Source organism: Carassius auratus, chromosome 18 (genome assembly GCF_003368295.1).
Source record: "Carassius auratus strain Wakin chromosome 18, ASM336829v1, whole genome shotgun sequence".
In the NCBI taxonomy this organism is placed as follows: domain Eukaryota; kingdom Metazoa; phylum Chordata; class Actinopteri; order Cypriniformes; family Cyprinidae; genus Carassius; species Carassius auratus.
The window spans coordinates 167,791-188,253 of NC_039260.1; the positions used below are offsets into that span (position 1 = coordinate 167,791).

At 38.2% G+C, this 20,463-nt stretch overlaps 1 protein-coding gene across 1 annotated transcript; it reads left to right on the forward strand.

Annotated features, from left to right (window-relative positions):
- Nucleotides 1–669: 669 nt before the first annotated feature.
- LOC113118034 (tyrosine-protein kinase CSK-like) lies at nucleotides 670–20,132 on the forward strand. Its single transcript, XM_026286890.1, has 13 exons — nucleotides 670–855; nucleotides 9,933–9,997; nucleotides 10,523–10,636; nucleotides 11,388–11,500; nucleotides 12,326–12,545; nucleotides 13,699–13,792; nucleotides 14,502–14,567; nucleotides 14,648–14,747; nucleotides 15,556–15,646; nucleotides 16,448–16,521; nucleotides 16,917–17,112; nucleotides 17,378–17,464; nucleotides 18,666–20,132. The coding sequence occupies exons 2-13, from the start codon at nucleotides 9,983–9,985 to the stop codon at nucleotides 18,846–18,848; spliced, it is 1,353 nt and encodes a 450-aa protein (XP_026142675.1). The 5' UTR covers nucleotides 670–855; nucleotides 9,933–9,982; the 3' UTR covers nucleotides 18,849–20,132.
- The last annotated feature ends 331 nt before the right edge of the window (nucleotides 20,133–20,463 follow it).

The window sequence follows — 20,463 nt, forward strand, 5'->3', positions numbered from 1 at the left end:
CCAAGAAAAACATCACTTTTTCAAAAAATATGTTCCTATACCAAACTAGCAACATTATTTCTGATTAATGCCATCAAGGCAGATATTATGCATCATTTTTTTATGTGCATGTTTGTTTTTTTATAGATTTATCATCCTTATAATAGTTTAGTTACATTTGGTATGCCAGGCTACTTACCATGCAGCTCTCTGGTGCAGTCTTGATAAGAATTATTGCCCCGCCCACCATAGCAACCATAAACCAATTAAATCACCTGGTACTTGTCAAGCACAGTTATGAAGATAGTTTGAAATATTTTGTAGTCATTGGTTCTAAATTCCAGAGGGGCTAGGACCCCCAAAACCTTAAATGGCCCATTTTACCTGATATCACCCTATATATATATATATATATATATATATATATATATATATATATATATATATATATATATTTTTTTTTTTTTTTTTTTTTATGGGACAATTTTCAGATTTTATTCTATAAAAGTCCTGCAAGGTACGAATATAATAGTATTTCCTATAGTAATCCACTGGGCGGGTTACCACATATAATTATTAATAAAATAAATCTAAACGATTATAACTGCATTTTTGCACACACACACAAGCAAAAACAACAACAACTTTTCCGCGGCAGCGCGTTTCACACGTGACGTCACCGGAGCTGCAGCGAACCGGAGTGGAAGCGCTAGAATCTCGAACCGTGGCGACATTTTCAGCTCATTTCATTTCCTCTTCATCTACAGGCCCAAATAGGACTGTCTGCTCTCAAACCCACAACAGCTGCATGCTCGGGACAAACCGGAGCCCAAGCCCTCAGAAGAGAAGCAGACGCTCATGCGCGATATTCGCTGGGTGAGTCTCCGTTCATCGACGCGTTTAATGCATCTATCATCCGATCGCGTTTCACATTGATTACTGACCGATTGCTGTCAGCTGATCGCCTGTGTTCTCCCTTCTGCTCGTTGTGTGTTTGTGCTCATGCATTAGTGATTTCACACACACACTGCATTTCTGCCGCTTGCATGTGAAGTTCCAGATGCGTGAAATAAAGCTGCTGATCACAGGGGATGTGCATGTCTCTCAACATCTCAAATCACAAATGCATCCATCAGTATTTATCACGCACGACTGATTTCTCTGCTTCTGGAGCTGATGTTGGTGTTGCATCTGATTTGCTTTGGATGTTTCCATTCATCGTTTACTGTGTTACACTTACATTTCTGAATGATTGCTGTAGATACACAGCAGGGAATTTCCATGCAAATATATGTTTACACTAGCATCTGTCCAGAAAACATGGAAATGCCATTTATAATGTTACCGTATTATAATAGGGTTCATTCAGAATAAATCACCCAAGGATTTCAATGGTGAAAAGTGCCTCAATTTACTAGAATTTTCTCTAAATAAACCAAAAAAACATATCTATACAATGTTTATATGCCATGATATTTGCATGGCACTCTGGGATACTGTAAAGAACACCTTGGAAATGCCCAAGTCCCGTGTTTAGTGTGCTGACGATGCAAACGAGCGTGCCGTGAAACGACGCAGGAGTTTAAAGAGCCAGACAGCAGCATGCAAGGAGACCTTCTGTTGCGTCTGCCCTCGGATGCCCGAGTGCCGAGAGACCGTCCCGGACGAGCAGGAGGATTCTGGGAACACACAGACACTTGCTCTTTCAGTAGGGTTTCCACAGCCTTGCCAAACCAAAGCATGCTTTATTTTAAGGCTTGGAAAGCATGCATATTTAAGGCAAGACTACAGGTGAATGGAGCAGATATTAGCCTAACTCAGTAGATTAATCAGAGTATATGTGTTTTCTAAGTAGATGTGCACTGATGTGTATCTGGACATCAGATGAAGCCAGGTTCTAAATGTTTGTGTGATTTTGTTGATGATTTAGATTTAAAGATTTTTTCGGTTTATCACTCCATAAATCAGAAAATAACACATTTTCACAGTTTTTTTTTTTTAGGAATAAAATGTTGAATAAATCAGTGTGTTAATGTTACAAGAAGAAACCCCTCAGTGCAATCCTTCAGAATATAGAGAGGAATAAAACTGTAACTGGGTGTTTTCTTTCCACTGGTCTGTTCTGGAAGCCAAATAGACCTCAAAACACTGAATTGATCAATGCATGAACAAACACTAGTTTTGCCTGTAGTTTCTTGTCTTAAAAGACTTGGAAGTTTCTCTGTTTTCGTGAGACTGAATGGGTCGCTTTGAGTTGTTATTTCAGGAATCATGATTGTGGAAACCCTGTGATCTGTTTTGATCTCCTTGTGAGGAACATCTCAAATGCGTTTGAGTTTTATCAGTGATGGTGTGTTTGGTCTCCTCGTCATCAGTAACTCTGTTTGTGGATCTCCGGTGTTTTCGGAGACTCTGACGCTCGGCTGATGTGGAGATCACTGATTGATCTCTGTTAGTGTGTGATTGACAGCTGGATCGCAGCAGGACGCTTCAGTCGGATCCGGTCTGTTTGGGTCATCGACGTGAGGTCAATTTTCCGTGATGCTCAGAAATGGCTGTTGTTGATGTTTTGCTGCTTAAAAAAGCTGATGTTAAATCACACTTCAAATCTCTAAATGGTGTTTCATTTTAGATGCAACACAAGAAGGTGTGTGTGCATCCTTCTAAATGTTTACATTTTATGCATTTACCGGATGCCTTTATCCAAAGCGTCTTACAGTGCATTCAGGATGCATTTATACATTTATTAATTTTTTAACCAGTATGTTGAGATGAATGTTACTTTACAATATTCATTTTACATTCATGCGTTACATTGCTCCATTAAATTGCAATTAAAAATATATAAAGTACAATAAAACAAACACTTAAAGAGTATTTTGGATGTTTTCTTTCCATTAGTTTGAAGCAAATAACTCTATGCATTTTTTATTTGTTTAAATGTACTTTCGTACTGTGCATGTTAATGCATGAACTGTGGTTTTGTTTGGAGATTGTTTTCCCAGCGCTGTTGGGACGTTTATGAGATATGATCTGAATTACGGTGATCAGAGGTCACGTTTATGTGTATAGTGCTTTACACACTGCACATTACTCCAGAGCAGATTTACTCATTTACAGAGCTGGACAGATTGCTTCCCAATTCTATTTGGTTTCTGATTCCAAGTGACATGACAAAAATTATTAAATTCGTAATGTAATCCGGTTACTTTACATTTGAGGTTATTTAATCTGATTTCTTTCGGATTGCTTTTGACCAAAACTTGTTTACCACACTGATTTTAACAGGATAGTGTACCGTATATGTTCTGTAAATGCTGTGCTTCTCAATGTTCTGCCACTGAACTGGGCTTTGTGTGAATGTCCCAAATCTAGAAGAGTTTGAGCACATAAACCGTAGCCAGTTTAAGAATAGGGAAGTTTAGTTTGAAGAATCTGGTAACTTAATCCAGATTACATGTGATCAGTTAGTGCCTCCTCATCTTGTTTATTTGAGGTGTGAAGATGTACTATAGGACGATATTTAGATGTATTTGATGGAGCTGAAAGTGTGATGTTATGCATTGCACTTCACATGTACACAAACATGTTATTAGCATGTGCTAACAGCAGTGGTTTGTTTGCTATTGATTGGTGCATCAGTGTCGTGGCGGATGGCCGTGTGTGTGTGTGTGTGTGTGTGTGTGTGTGTGTGTGTGTGTGTGTGTGTGTGTCCAGTAGAATAGCAGCATTGTGGCCTGATGACCGGGAATGAACGCAGCAGACGCCTCCATCGGCTGAACACATGGACAACCGTACTGCTCTGGAGAGAGTCTTCAGTCTCTCTCTCTCTCTCTCACACACACACACACACTCTCTCTCACACAGTGTCTTTCAGCAGAAATGCTGGTGCATCATGTGTTTCTTCACTGCTGTCATTCAGACTCATTGTTTTAGTGAATGAACAGAACTCCTCATTACTCGTCATGTTCAGACCTGTGTGATCTTCTTTCTTCTAATCACCAAAGATATTTCTCCTCAGTGTTTAGTTTTTTTGTCTTTCTCATACAGTGGAATAGTTTTATCGTTCTTGACAGAAGAAAGTGAGAGAGTGTTTCAGGTTTGGAAGGTGAACACTGATTTCTGGCTGAACGTCTGGTTTATGAGAAACGGCAGGGAAGAAGGGGAACTTCACTTTCAGTCAGTTTGCATGTTGTGCTAATGAGAAATGAACTGGAACCCTTATTAAAATCTAAAAAAATCTGTTTTTTATTTAATTTTCAAGCAGCAGCATGCATACAAATATAAAGTTATGAGTATAGAGGATCTTAAACATCCTCATCTGCACAAAAAACACCATCAGTTATGCTAAGTGTCTTACATTTGTGCTGCTTTGGTTGAGATTTTGTCATGATTTCATTCTGATATTGTGCTGATTTCGTTCTGATTTTGTCATGATTTCGTTCTGATATTGTGCTGTTTCGTTCTGATTTTGTCATGATTTTGTTCTGATTTTGTCATGATTTCATTCTGATTTTGTCATGATTTCGTTCTGATTTTGTCATGATTTCGTTCTGATTTTGTCATGATTTCGTTCTGATATTGTGCTGATTTTGTTCTAATATTGTGCTGCTTTCGTTCTGATTTGTCATGATTTCGTTCTAATTTTGTGCTGCTTTGATTCTGGTTTCGTCATGATTTCGTTCTGATATTGTGCTGATTTCGTTCTGATTTCATCCTGATTTCGGTCTGATTTTGTGCTGATTTCGTTCTGATTTTGTGCTGGTTTCGTTCTGATTTCATCCTGATTTCGGTCTGATTTTGTGCTGGTTTTATACTGGCTGTATACAGGTTTTGCAGTAGTTTTGTGTTGATTTTTGGTTTGTGTGTGTCTGTATGTGGTTCTTGTGTTTCTGATCTCTGTAATCAGTCGGAGTATGAAAGCAGAAGTCGTCATGCGGTCCTCTAGGGAACGTCACAGGTGTGAGAACAGGAAGTAGAATCCCGAGCACCAGCACTAAACGCATCAGTGTTTTGTTTCCAGCGATGATGTCATGATCTCTGCTCATTTGCATCGGCGGTTCTCACACTGAAGCGTGTTCATACAGAGCTGCTCTATTCAAATGTCCTGAGATGATCCAGCTGTTGATTTGAATGAATCTGCTGAAGATAACGGTGCGTGACAGACCGCTGAAGGTCACTTCCGTCTCTCACCTGATGGACGTGTTTCTTTTCTCCAGTGTCTCCTGCGTGTTTCTCCTCTGACTCTTCATGTGCACGCTGAAGTTTGTCATCATCTCATGTTTAAACATGTTCACGCTGCTGCGTTTGAGAAAAAACGGTTCACTTTTGAGGCAAACCGATTGGGATTGATCTTGTCCTGTGAGTTTGTAATGAAGGTCTCGGGAGCTGATTGATTCCTGTATCTTGAGACCTTTCCTGATGCTTTTCAGATGTTTGCTGGATCTCTCTGGAAACCACATTTTGAGTTTGTTGTTGGGATTTTTTGTGTTGGATGGTTTGCTTTAAAAATGAACTTTTGCAAAAAAATGTCATCACCCTCAGGTCATCTGAGATCAGGATGAGTTTTTCTTCATCATCAGGTTTCTAGAAATGTAGCATTGCATCAGTGTCTCTGCAGTGAATGGGTGCCGTCAGAATGAGAGTCTGATAAAAACATCCCAATAATCCACAGTACTCCAGTCCATCAGTGAACATCTGGAGAAGACAAAACCTGAAACACATCCAGCATTAAGATGATTTTAACTCAAACACATAGAGTCTATAATCCAGAATAACACTTCCTCCAGTGAAAAAGTGCTTCATCTGCTGTTGTCTCTCACAGATTAGTTTAGATCTGTTTAAACGCTGCTTGATCTGTGCAGATTTCTCTCCTGATTCAGACCAGAACACTTTTTCACTGGAGGAAGTGTTATTCTGGATTATAGACTCTATGTGTTTGAGTTAAAATCATCTTAATGCTGGATGTGTTTCAGGTTTTGTCTTCTCCAGATGTTCACTGATGGACTGGAGTGCTGTGGATTATTGGGATGTTTTTATCAGACTCTCATTCTGACGGCACCCATTCACTGTAGAGCATCCATTGATGAGACACTGATGCAGTGCTACATTTCTACAAACCTGATGAAGACACAAACTCATTCTGATCTTGGATGACCTGAAGATGAGTGCATTTTAATTTTTCTGTAAACTATTCCTGTAACTGGAGATCGATCTCCAGTCGATCTGCTTTTATTAGATGGTTTTCATGCAGATTGTGAGAATATCCCGCATCTCCAGTGTCCTGGCTTTATCCGAAGCCTCTCGGGACAGAAACCGATTCCTTCTCTGACCTTCCTGGGTTTCATCTTTAACCTGATGCACCAGTTTAGATGTTGATAATCCAGTCTGAGCGTCTGATCTTTATCGTGTCTCAGAGCTTGAATGCCTGATCTTTGCACGGCTTCTTGCAGCTGAAATGTGTTTCCTGTGAGTCAGTGGGAAATGAGAAAGAGTTTAAAGGTGGCACCTGTCTGTGAAATAAGAGCACAAGCACCATAAGATGCAACATTACCATAAGAAAATACCAACATTCATAATAAAGATATGTTCAAGTGAGACCCAAACTAATATAGCTGCTCACTGGAAGCAGGTGTGTGTGTGTGTGTGTGTGTGTGTGTGTGTGTGTGAATATTGTAGCTTGTTTAATTATTCAGTGCTCACTCAGTGTGTCTGGAGTTCAGCTTCATTATTCATATCTGCTGAAAACTGCTGCTAACATCACGCCATTTAAGATCACATTGGAAGTATATTAGGGCTGTCAGTCAATTCTATATTTTAAATGAATTAATTACATGATGTTTCGATTAATCACTAAATAAATTTGACTGTGAAAATACCCACAAAAGATTATTTAAAGCTATTTTTGTGTTAAATGAAAAAGTATCAATGAGACATTACAAATCGTAACTTTAGGTATTTTACTTGAATCAACAAAAACTTATAAACATTTAGGCTACAATGGCTTAACATACTTAACATAAACAATGAAATACAAATAAAAAAGATGATAATTTTAGAAACATCTCAGTATTTTTTGTTCATGTAAAGGAAGTCACTAGTGACTAGAACAGCTTCGTTACCATTTAATGTTCCACAAAATAGAATATTATTTTTTTTGGTGAACATGCCCTTTTAATGTTTTTATTATTATTATTATTATTATTATTATTATTATTATTTATTTATTTTTTAAATGAAATTATTCTCCAAATAAGAAACTAAATCTGCCAGCAGGTGGCAGTAAATGTCTTGTTTAGTCATTCATTCAGAAATCAAGTAAACGGCTCTCTTTATGAATGAGTCTTTGAATCATTCATTCACTCGATTCGTTCGAATGGCTGATTCATTCAGAAATCAAGTAAACGGCTCTCTTTATGAATGAGTCTTTGAATCATTCATTCACTCGATTCGTTCGAATGGCTGATTCATTTAGAAATCAAGTAAACGGCTCTCTTTATGAATGAGTCTTTGAATCATTCATTCACTCGATTCGTTCGAGTGGCTGATTCATTTAGAAATCAAGTAAACGTCTCTCTTTATGAATGAGTCTTTGAATCATTCATTCACTCGATTCGTTCGAGTGGCTGATTCATTCAGAAATCAAGTAAACGGCTCTCTTTATGAATGAGTCTTTGAATCATTCATTCACTCGATTCATTCAAAAGGAGGATTCATTCAGAAACTAAACTAAACACCTGTTTTTCAGAGACGCACAACAAGTCTGCCTTGATATTAGCGGTAATGTGTTCTTTGCAAAAAATTAATCAAAAACCTCTAATATTGTGTTTAATATATAACACTACTTATTTACTGATCTTATTTATAAAATCACATTTAAACTTTGGGACAAAATCAGCACTCGTGTAAAGCTCTCGCTGCTTGAAATATCTCCTCGAATGTTATAAATTTGAGACAAACACAGGGCTATTTTTTGCACCAGTGTCTTGAATTGTTTGTGATAACTGTGTTTATAGAGCTGTTGTTCTGCATCAGTCAGCTGTATGGACTGTACCATGACCTACAGCTCTGGGGGCGGGGCCAGTGCATTAAACGCATTCAAATATTGCATTATTTTTCATAAATTAAGTTAACGTGTTATATTGACAACCCTAATATATTAATTGTAAAAATGAAAATAAATAATAAAAGTAACAAAAAAGGAAACAAAATTACTAAAACTTTAATTAAATTAAAATGAAACTGGAAGATATAAAATCAAAATCAGTTCCAAAAGATTATAAAAACTATAATAGTATCTCAGCTCTCGTAGATACTATAATAGATGCTAAAATAACACTGATCCACACACACACACATTGTCGTCTCTTTTTGATTATTGCCTTCTCTAATCTCTCTCTCGTTCTGCATCTGCTCTTTATTTCGCAGCTCAATAGATGATTTTCTTCTCGGATCTTTTTAGAGAAATCTCAGCACCTTTAATCTCTCTCTCTGTCTCTCTCTCCATCACAGAGATGCAGTAATGTGTGCCAGCCCACACACACACACACACACTCTGTTTCTGATAAAAATAGCAGTGTTTGAGTGCAGCGTGTGCTGTTGTGAGGATGAAGTGTTTCTCTCTCTCCATCGGACACTGTGTGTGTGTGTGTGTGTGTGTGTGTGTGTGTGTTCTACTCAGCCAGACGTGCTGTTTTCTTGGAAGTATTGAGAGCTGATTCTTCTGAATCTTCAGCTTTGATTCGGAGGAAGAGTATTCTCAGAGTCAGACTGATGTGAAACTGTTTCTGCTCTGTTAACTCATCATTTGCATGTTCAGTAAGGTCACATTTCCATATTTCACAGTCTCCGTCGTTCAGCAGACGTTCCTCATCTCTGGTTTATGACTCGTTCACATGGGTTCACAGACCAGGCTTACGTCTAGTCCCAGACTAACCTGTAATCTGAGCTGTACTTGCACTGATTGATCTTATGATGATCAGTGTCTTGGTTTTGTCTGAAGATGCACACCTATTGTTCTTCTAAAGCAGGTTTATAAAAGCGACTTAAGTGTCCCAATTGAGCTTTGGTCTAATCCTGGTTTAGTCTAAGCCTTGTCTGTGAAACCAGGTCTTAGTCCAGGACTAGAGTCTCACTGCTTTATCTTTTGCTTTATTCGATTTTTCTATTATATAGTGTTTTTATTATTATCGTCATGATTACACTATATATTGGGTAATAATGTTGCCATTATTTGCATATGTTGGAATGTGATTTTTCAGTATAAACACTAAACAGTCATCTGTCAGAAGGAATACATCAGAAGTTGTTTGTAATAATCTGATCCTGCTTTTTAATGTTCAGTTTTTGCTACAAATACCTGTGACTGTACTTCTGCACACTTGTTATATTTGTATTATTTATATATTATGATATTTATTTCTGTTTTGAATAATTAGCTTTTACTTAATTTTCATTTAAATTCAGGTTTAAGTAATTTTGTCCCTTTGCTGATGAACTAATATTTTTCTGACTGTTATTAAATAATAGTTTTTTTTGCTGTAGATTAATGTGTTGATGATTTTTAGAGCAGAGGCCAGATTTAGATGTTTTACCCACAACCTCCTAAACATACACACACACTTACACACATTTACACACACACACACACACACACACACATGCTCTGTCACTCACGCACACACACACACTTACATACATTTACACGCACACACACCCACAAACACACACTTAAAGACACTTACACACACACACACACACTCCTCCTACTCGGCAGTTAGCTGGAAAATCAGTGTCAGTTCTGTTTTCAGAGTTTTATTCTGGTTTTCACTTCCTGAGATAGCTCTCTCTCTCTCACTCACACACACACACACACACACACACACACACACACACACACACACACACACACACGCTCTGAGTGACTAGATGTGTGTGTGTTTGTGTCTCTTCAGCTCTGATGGTTCTCGTCTGATGCTCAGAGACTCCAGCTTCAGTCCTCAGCATGTCTGCTCTACAGGTACACACACACACACACACACACACACATACACACACACACCCACACATTAGATCTACAGAAGATCAATACATCATCTTTCTTGGGTTGTTTAATTTTTGTATGTACGGTATATAATTAAAAACCAATTATAATTTGCATAAGGTAAACTGACCCCTATTTTTAGGGATTTGTTTATTTTTATTTTTTTATTTAGTTATTTTATTTAAATTATTCATATAGATTTTTCAAGGTTAAAGTCCTATATAGATTATTTATTGTTTTACAGATTTTTTGCATTGTGACAGTTATCAGTTCTCATGACTGTAATTGATTAATGCCTTCAAATCACTTTATTAATATACATAACTTTAATTTATACTATAAAAAGTAGTATTTTAAATAAAAAGCCATTACAGTAATGAAAAGGTGTTAAATGGTTCTTAAATAGACTTGTTTTTTAAACTAAATAATGTCTTGCATGCCATGTTTAATGTGTTCAGTATTAGTGTGTGTGATCTGTGTGTGTGTGTGTGTGTGTGTCAGGTGTCGTGGCCGCCGGGCACCGAGTGTGTGGCCAAGTATAACTTCCAGGGCAGCACAGAACTGGACCTGAGCTTCTGTAAAGGAGACCTGCTGACCATCATCGGCGTTACCAAGGTAACGGCCAATCAGCACACACCTGCTCATGTCACATGGTCCTCTTATTTATCAGAAATGGACATAAAGACAAAATAAATACTTCTGGAAAAATGATATTTTTTCTATCAAATATTAAACTGAGGGTGCTATTTTTGCTTCTATTGTTTTAAGAAAAATATTGATACATTTATGTATTTCGTTATGTAAACTCTTTAATTAAAAACTTGTTTTTTTATATTAATGTATTTAAATATTTAAAGTTTTTTTAATGTAAAATATTCTTATACATGCACGTAATAGTTAGTATTAATATATTTTGGTTTATTTTACTTCATTTAAATTATTCATAGTGATTTTTCAAGGTTAAATTTCTGCTTTTTATTTATTTATTATTTACAGATTTGTTTACATTGTGACAGTTTTCAGCTATCACAGTTCTCATGACTGTAACTGATATTAGTTTGAAATGCTTTCAAATTCTGCCAGATCACTTTATTAATATATTAATACATTTAAAAAATATTTTTATATTATTTGTTATTTCTAAAATATTTATAGTTAAAATATTTTCTGCTGGTATGGCATTAAATAAGAGAATACTATATACAATATTTGTGTTTATTACATTGGTGAAACAATGTAACAACATCATAATGGGATTTTATTTTATTTTATTGGTTTATATGAATGAATTATGAGTCTACTTGGTTGTTGTCATGCCCATGTTCTCCAGTGACTGATCGATTGATTGATTGATTGATTGATTCAGGACCCGAACTGGTACAAAGCGAAGAACTCTGTTGGCCGAGAGGGAATGATTCCAGCAAACTACGTCCAGAAGAGAGAAGGAGTCAAATCAGGAGGAAAGCTCAGTCTGATGCCGTGAGTTCATGATCTTCATTCAGTCTGTCAGCCTTCAGATCAATAACTGCAGACCCAGTCGCCACACTGAGGACTCCAGCCCTGCTGCATTGTGGGTAATGGTTGTCTGTGGTTCATGTGCCTCAGCTGATGGAGGATTTATTGTAGAATGTGTAGATGCGCTGGAGTCTGTGCTTCTGCGGCTGAATCAGACACACACACACACACACATGCATGGATATAAACCATAAAGGCTTGGGTTTACTTGTTAAACTGTATGGTAAATATTGCATGTTTAGCATTTATGATTAGTTTTAACAGTCCAAATGTTGAAGGATGTTCTCTTTCCAATTGAATAGATCCATTTCTCAGATACAGATGAAGTCTTACCAGTCATTTTAATGAATTAATTGAATTTAATTAAAGCGGGATCTGATGCCTCATCACTAGAGATCTCAAATGAATCAGTCGCTCCATTATTCCCAGACACAAAACTCCTGTATGATCCTGATATTAGTTTCCTGCGCTCCTAATGGAGGCTCTGTGTGTCAGGTGCATTCCTGATGGCTGCTCTTCTGCATTTTTGCTTGAAGGGTGTGTGTTCAGCACAGAGCTCATGACCCACAATCCTCGGCGTTTGCTGATTCCACTGAAACACGACATTGTTGTTTTCTAACCTGATTAGAACAGTAACATGCTCAATCTTTCTCACACACACACACACACACACACACACACATGTAGTATACTCCCTATACTGTACACACTGATCTCTAAAAGGATTGGAAGGCCAGAGAGAGAACTGGACCCGAGTGTTTTCTCATCGTGTGTGTGTGTGTTTGTCAGGTGGTTTCACGGTAAGATCACGCGTGAGCAGGCGGAGCGGCTGCTGTATCCGCCGGAGACCGGGCTGTTCCTGGTGCGCGAGAGCACAAACTACCCCGGAGACTACACGCTGTGTGTGAGCTGCGACGGCAAGGTGGAGCACTACCGCATCATCTACCACAGCGGAAGACTGTCCATCGACGAGGAGGAGTACTTCGACAACCTCATGCAGCTGGTGGAGGTGTGTGTGTGTGTGTGTGTGAGAGAGAGAGAAAGCATGCATGTGTGAGTATGTGTAAATGAGCAAGCGAGCGTGTGTGTGTGTTTGTGTTTGAGAGAGCATGCATGTGTGAATATGTGTAAATGAGAGAGCGTGTGTGTGTGTGTGTGTGTGTGTGTGTGAGGAAGCATGCATGTGTGAGTGTGTGTAAATGAGCGTGTGTGTGTGTGTGTGTGTGTGTGTGTGTGTGTGTGTGAGGAAGCATGCATGTGTGAGTGTATGCATGACCATAGATGTGTGTGTGTGTGTGTGTGTGTTTGAGAGAGAGCATGCATGTTTCATAGCATGCGTGTGTGTGTGTGTGTGTGTGTGTGTGTGTGTGTGTGTGTGTGTGTGTGTGTGTGCGAGTGTGAGTTTGTTTGTGTGTGTGAGTTTTAAAGGCATTCCTCACATTCTCTTGTCTCGTTTCTCATTCTCATCATTGTTTCTCTTGGTTTCGTGTCATAACAAGCTGCTCATGAATCAACGTCACACACATCTTGTGAAATCTCTGTAAACAAGAGCAAAGCTGTGTGTTAGATTTGAATGAATTAGATTTCTCAAGAGTTTGTTCTGCCCTCTAGTGGCTCCTGAGTTTCTGTGAAACTCAAAAGATCATCTAAACAAGAGTTTTAGAGAATTATTCTGTTGTCCACTGTATTTAACAGGCAGCAGTGGTGATTAATGATGCAGTTTAGATGTGTCCAATTAAAAATCATTTAAATGAGTAACAATGAGCTAAAAGAAAACAATTATTTACAAAAAAGTCAAATTAATATTAAGAAAAAATATATTTACAAAAATCATGAAGTGGACAAATATTTTACAAATATAATTAAAAAACAAAAACGTTTTAGTAACTTCTTAGGGGAATTCATTGAATGAGCAAACACAAATATGAAGGCAAAAATATGTAAAAAAAAAATTAAAATAAATAATAAAATAATTAAAAACCCCATCACAGTTGATCATTAGTTTTGTTCATGATATGATGCGTTTATATTATTATTTCTCCCCCTGGATGTTTATTGTTAGTGGCATGAAAGCTAAATCTATAGTTCACAACTGCTTCTGTGTGCAACATGACTATTGATAATGCATATTAATATGTGTGTGTGTGTGTGTGTGTGTTCAGCATTACACCAAAGACGCTGATGGTCTTTGTACGCGGCTCATCAAACCCAAGCTGATGGAGGGGACGGTGGCAGCGCAGGACGAGTTCTCCAGGAGTGGGTGTCATATCTCCTATAAGCATATTTTAGCATTATTTATTAATTATTATAGATTTTTTAATATTCTGAAGTAGTTTTTATTTATACTTTCAGCTTTCAATTTAACTCTAGTTTAAATTGAAGTAATGTTTTTTATGTTTTTTTTTTTTTCATGTTTTGTGTCAGATGTCACCATTTAGGTTTCATTTATTATTAATTTATTATTTCAGTTTTAGTTTTTATTTATTTTATTTCCAGTTAGTAATTGGATTTAAGTAATGTTGCTATACTATTATTTGAAATTGTATAATTACATTTTCATGTAAAATAATTCATTTATTTATTATTATAAATATTATTATTATTATTTGTTTTAGTTTTTAATTACTTTTTTTCCAGTTAATAATTGTATTATAATATGATGTTATAGTTTTCATTTATATTTTAAAGTAGCTTTTTTGTTTTTATACTTAGGTTTTCTGTTTCATTTTAGTTAAATTATTTGTATTTTTTTTTTTATTCTGCTTTTGCTATTTTTAGTGTCTTTTGTTTTTGTTGACATTAATTTTTATTTAGTTCATTTTCAGTAATTGGTTAATAATAATACGCAATACTATCTATTACTTCTATTGTAGTATATTGTAGTATTATTTGATCCGTCGGTAAGCAGATGTTCAGGAAACAAGTAGAAGTGAAAGCAGTTTCATCTCGATGTTTGTCTTCACAGGTGGATGGGCTATGAACATGAAAGATCTCAAACTCAAACATACCATCGGCAAAGGAGAGTTCGGAGGTGTGTGAAGATCCGTGACGCTGTGTTTGAGGACGATGAATCCGTGTATAATCTGTGTGTGTGTGTGTGTGTGTGTTCAGACGTGATGGTGGGAGAATACAGAGGGACCAAGGTGGCAGTGAAGTGCATCAAACACGACGCCACGGCTCAGGCTTTCCTCGCTGAAGCTTCAGTCATGACGTGAGTTCACTACTTCACCACTTTATGAAAAACTAAAGCACAGGTGTGCAAACATCCATCTTCAGCTGGTGCTTCACGTTTATTTCCTGCTGTCAAATATTGACTGATTTTTATCAAGTAAACTTACTTGCATATACTTTACTTTCGGATAAAAACAATAGATTTTTAATGCTGCAGTGGTTTGTCAGTAGGCAAAATCAACAAAATTCAGTCCTACACGTGTGTAAGATGTGCTTACAATATATTTTACAAAAGTTTTTGGCACTAATTTAACTTCATAATTTAACAAAGTATTTTTGGCACTAATAGTGCTCCATACATTCCCGGGTCAAAATGACCCGCGCACAGAATGCATAACATTTTGTCGAAATGGTTATATCTCCAGATGAAGTCTTCCTGGACTGAAGCAGCTCAGCTTTACTTGATTCTCCATCAATCATGTTTTAGAGTCTCAAATCTGATCCTCAGGATCTTTTGAGGAGCGTTTGTTTCCAGAAGCTTTACTTTCACTGTTCCTCAGCGGAGGAATGATCTTCACAAGCCTCCAGAACATCTCACATTAATATCACTAAAGTTATGTTAGATTATCAACCCATATGATACAATGCTGTGATATCGTCTTTAATAATGCAGAATACGGACTGTTTTTATGGTGCCTTTCTATTGGTCACATACAGTATTTGTCCTTTTGCAGGAGCTTGACATCTACTTTTAAAGGAACAGAGCTCCAATTGTGGAAAAGAGTAAAAACTGTGAAATATTATTATGATTTAAAATCTGTGTGTGTGTGTGTGTGTGTGTGTTGCAGTCAGATGAGACACACTAACCTGGTGCAGTTATTAGGGGTGATCGTGGAGGAACGAGGCAGTTTGTTCATCGTGACTGAATACATGGCTAAGGTCAGCGCCGTTTCTCTCAGTGTTACTGTTAAAAGTTGCATCATGAACTCATTAATAACATATATTGCTTATGATCTATTGTTGATGAATTTTCATAATGTTTACTAGTCATTTTTTGTGTATGTGTGCATCTGGAAGTAGTAATGCCGGGACATTTCAAAATAAGAGTCCCAGTGTATTTTGGGCTTGTTTATAGTTAAAAGTCCTGCATTATATTTAATGTTTTTCAACTAAATTCGTATTGTATCTGATCAGCAACTTATTATTGCTGAGAGAACTGATTAATACGTTTTAAGTAATATGTTTTGAATGTTATGTTATTAACATGTATTTGTTATTTAGGAAAAAATCAATATTAATGAGTTTTATTTGACTATATCATCGTATGAAATTTATATATATATAAAAAATAGGCTTATAATCTGAGAATTACTGATATTAGCCTTATTTCTCTGAAAAGTAAAAAAAAAAAAAAAAAATTAAATTAACTTGCATAAACCTTAACTTTCGTATAAAAAAAAAAAAAAGTTGATACATTTTTCATGCTGCACTGGTTTGTCATTAGGCATATATGTTCATGTTCATCGACAAAATTCAAGATATGGGGACAATATATTTTACAGATTTTTTTGGCACTAATATAACTCCATAAATATCATGAAAGTATTTTTGACACTAATGGTGCTCCATACATACCCGGGTCAAAATGACCCACACACAAAATGCATAATATTTTGTCAAAATGGTTATATGTGTGTGTGTGTGTGTGTGTGTGTGTGTGTGTGTGTGTGTGTTGAGCAGGGCAGTCTGGTGGATTACCTGCGCTCTCGAGGCCGGACCGTGTTGGGCGGCGAGTGTCTGCTCAAGTTTTCTCTGTGAGTAAACGCATCAGTCTGCTGTGTGTCTGTCCATTTGGGTTTTGAGTGCAATTGGGAATAGAAAATAAATTTCAATTCTAGAATCGGATACTTGATATAAAATTCATATGTGCACATCTTGTATTTTTTAGCTGGAAAAAAGGTACTTTTTACTTAAAATGTATTTGTCTTTGAATCATTCGTTCAAGAGATTCATTCAAAAACACTGATTCATCCAGTAATGAAACGAGTCAATCTTGAGCGAGTCATTGAATCACTCCGTTCATAAATTCCATGAAATTCATGCAATATGCTGAAGAAGCTCTAGGTTTGATATCTGAATGTTTGACCTCATTGTAATGGACGAGAGATGCCCAGCCCTGATCAGGAGTGTGTTTGTGTTCGTGTCTCAGGGACGTCTGCGAGGCCATGGAGTATCTGGAGGCCAATAACTTCGTGCACAGAGATCTGGCGGCTCGTAATGTGCTGGTGTCCGATGATAACATCGCTAAAGTCAGTGACTTCGGACTGACCAAAGAGGCGTCGTCCACTCAGGACACGGCCAAGCTGCCCGTCAAATGGACGTCGCCCGAGGCGCTGCGAGAGAAGGTACACTTCTGCGTGATTCAATTAAAACTCAGTAATATTGGAGCTTGTTTCTGGAAGCAGCGTTTGTGATGTTATGATCATATTTTCTTTTTAAAGCCTGTGAATGATTTGCTTTCGCTGTAGTTAGTGAACACTCGCTCGTTCTCTCAGTGGTTTGTGGCTCTTTGTTGCATCACTCACTGATGTGAAAAGATTCGTATTTTCAGAGAATCTCTCGAGCACTAGTTTCATGTCATCATTGGATTTTTTTCTTGTGTTTTCACAGAAGTTTTCCACTAAATCTGACGTGTGGAGCTACGGCGTTCTGCTGTGGGAGATTTACTCTTTCGGACGAGTGCCGTACCCCAGAATTGTACGACTTTTGTAAAAAAGATACTTTTTTAGTTTGGAGTGTTAAAGCCCCATCTGTGTGTGTGTGTGTCCAGCAGGGGTCAGTCTCAGCTGTGTGTGTGTGTGTGTGTGTGTGTCCAGCAGGGGTCAGTCTCAGCTGTGTGTGTGTGTGTGTGTGTGTGTGTGTCCAGCAGGGGTCAGTCTCAGCTGTGTGTGTGTGTGTGTGTGTGTCCAGCAGGGGTCAGTCTCAGCTGTGTGTGTGTGTGTGTGTGTGTGTGTCCAGCAGGGGTCAGTCTCAGCTCTGTGTGTGTGTGTGTGTGTCCAGCAGAGGTCAGTCTCAGCTGTGTGTGTGTGTGTGTGTGTGTGTGTCCAGCAGAGGTCAGTCTCAGCTGTGTGTGTGTGTGTGTGTGTCCAGCAGGGGTCAGTCTCAGCTCTGTGTGTGTGTGTGTGTGTGTGTGTGTCCAGCAGAGGTCAGTCTCAGCTGTGTGTGTGTGTGTGTGTGTGTCCAGCAGGGGTCAGTCTCAGCTCTGTGTGTGTGTGTGTGTGTGTCCAGCAGGGGTCAGTCTCAGCTCTGTGTGTGTGTGTGTGTGTGTCCAGCAGGGGTCAGTCTCAGCTCTGTGTGTGTGTGTGTCCAGCAGGGGTCAGTCTCAGCTCTGTGTGTGTGTGTGTGTGTCCAGCAGAGGTCAGTCTCAGCTGTGTGTGTGTGTGTGTGTGTGTGTGTGTGTGTGTGTGTGTGTGTGTGTGTGTGTGTCCAGCAGGGGTCAGTCTCAGCTCTGTGTGTGTGTGTGTGTCCAGCAGGGGTCAGTCTCAGCTCTGTGTGTGTGTGTGTGTGTGTGTGTGTCCAGCAGAGGTCAGTCTCAGCTGTGTGTGTGTGTGTGTGTGTGTGTGTGTCCAGCAGGGGTCAGTCTCAGCTGTGTGTGTGTGTGTGTGTGTCCAGCAGGGGTCAGTCTCAGCTCTGTGTGTGTGTGTGTGTGTCCAGCAGAGGTCAGTCTCAGCTGTGTGTGTGTGTGTGTGTGTGTGTGTGTGTGTCCAGCAGGGGTCAGTCTCAGCTCTGTGTGTGTGTGTGTGTCCAGCAGGGGTCAGTCTCAGCTCTGTGTGTGTGTGTGTGTGTGTGTGTGTGTGTGTCCAGCAGAGGTCAGTCTCAGCTGTGTGTGTGTGTGTGTGTGTGTGTGTGTCCAGCAGGGGTCAGTCTCAGCTGTGTGTGTGTGTGTGTGTGTCCTCAGCCGCTGAAGGAGGTGGTGCCGCGGGTGGAGAAGGGCTATAAGATGGAGGCTCCTGACGGCTGTCCGGTGGTGGTGTATGACCTGATGAAGCAGTGCTGGACGCTGGACCCGGCCGGACGACCCTCGTTCCGTCTGCTGCGAGAGAAGCTGCAGCACATCAGAGCCAAAGATCTGCAGCTGTGAGGAACATCTGACCTCCTCGCTGTGCTGGAGACTGGACTGTTGATCTGGACACTGACGTGTGTGTGTGTGTGTGTGTGTGTGTGCGTGTGTGTGTGTGGCAGTACTCGCTCCTCATCTCCTTTGCTTCTCTGTTCTGTGAGGAAGGCTGGTCTTTTCTCTCTCGCTCCTGTCTCATGAAAACACACAACTCATATTTCACGCCAAAATCAAAATATAAAGTTGAATTTTAATTTTAATTCATGTTATACATCCAGGTTTTATTTTGTAGTTGTCATTATTCTCAATGATGATTACTGTATTCTTAATAAAAACATTGTGTTACAAAGATTTAAATGACATTTGAATTGGCATAAAATAATTGTAAATCATTTTTATGTAAAAATTAGTATACATTTTTTTTCTCTCCTTCAAAAGTATAAAACTGATGTAAACTATGGTTATATATATATATACATGTATATAAAAAACATTTAATGTGAAAGGCTGTCTCCACCATGGAATAAAAATAAATGAATAAAAGTAATTGTTACTGTTAATTGCTACTTCATCTCACAGTTCTGAGTTCTTCACTTCTTAATTCCGAGATATACATTTATAGTCACTTATATTTTTTTTATGTTGCAGAAACAAGTTTCCAGTTTTTACTGCCATCATGTACAAGTGTTTTTGTTGTTTTTGCATTAGAGTGATGAAAATTTGATTAGTTTGCATTACAGAAATATGAAAGAATTAATTGGCACTATTTTTTAAAGCAAGAATTGTTTTCATTGTGATTTTGTGATGAATTTTGAGCTGCACGTGTTCTTCATGAGATCCACCGCTGTCGTGTGTGTGTGTGTGTGTGTGTGTGTGTGAGTGTGTGTGTGTGTGTGTGTGTGTGTCGAAGTGCCTGCTGCAGTTGACAGAGCAGTGCCTGTGTTCCTCTGACATCTTTAAAATCTTGTTTTTTTAAATGAGTCTTTTATTTTTTTGTATTTGTTGATTTGTCATCTGTGACGAAATGGTGTTTGTGTTCACTAGCACAATGAGCTGGGAAACACACACACACACACATCCCAGCTGAGCTCACGTGCCTGCTATCTCTCTCTCTCTCACACACACACACACACACACACTCCCTCTAGTGGACTGGGAGGGTCAGTCCATCACAACTCTGTTTTATATTAAAATCTATTTAAGATGGACTCGTGCATGCTCAGAGAGGCCTTGAGTAAAGTGTCAGTGCTTTCAATGTTCATTGTTTTAAGATTCTTCCATGATTATGAATAAATCATTCCATCTGACCAGCATGCAGTGTGTGGTCACTGGGGGGCGGAGCCTGCGGCAGGAAGTGACCTCGTCACTGTGTCAGGAACTTATTACAAATCTGGAGTCTGGAAAAACAAGGACACATGCATCTGGGCAGAAAATCATTTACATCAGCACTTTTGTTTGTTTGCTTATTTTAACTGATATAGTAGTATTTGATAATAATGTAGTTTTTATATTTTTAGTTTACATTTTAATTTTAGTTTAGGTCATTTATATTTAGCGTTTTCCATTTCTGTTTGGTAATTTTAGTGCTAATTTCAGTGATATTTCTCGTTTTAATGTTTTCATCTGTTTATATTTACTT

What these genes read in the sequence shown, in the direction of transcription:
- LOC113118034 (XM_026286890.1), top strand. An exon ending in GCTGAAGCTTCAGTCATGAC is followed by an intron (nt 14,748 to 15,555) that starts GTGAGTTCACTA and finishes TGTGTGTTGCAG; the next exon opens with TCAGATGAGACACACTAACC. An exon ending in CCGAGGCGCTGCGAGAGAAG is followed by an intron (nt 17,113 to 17,377) that starts GTACACTTCTGC and finishes GTGTTTTCACAG; the next exon opens with AAGTTTTCCACTAAATCTGA.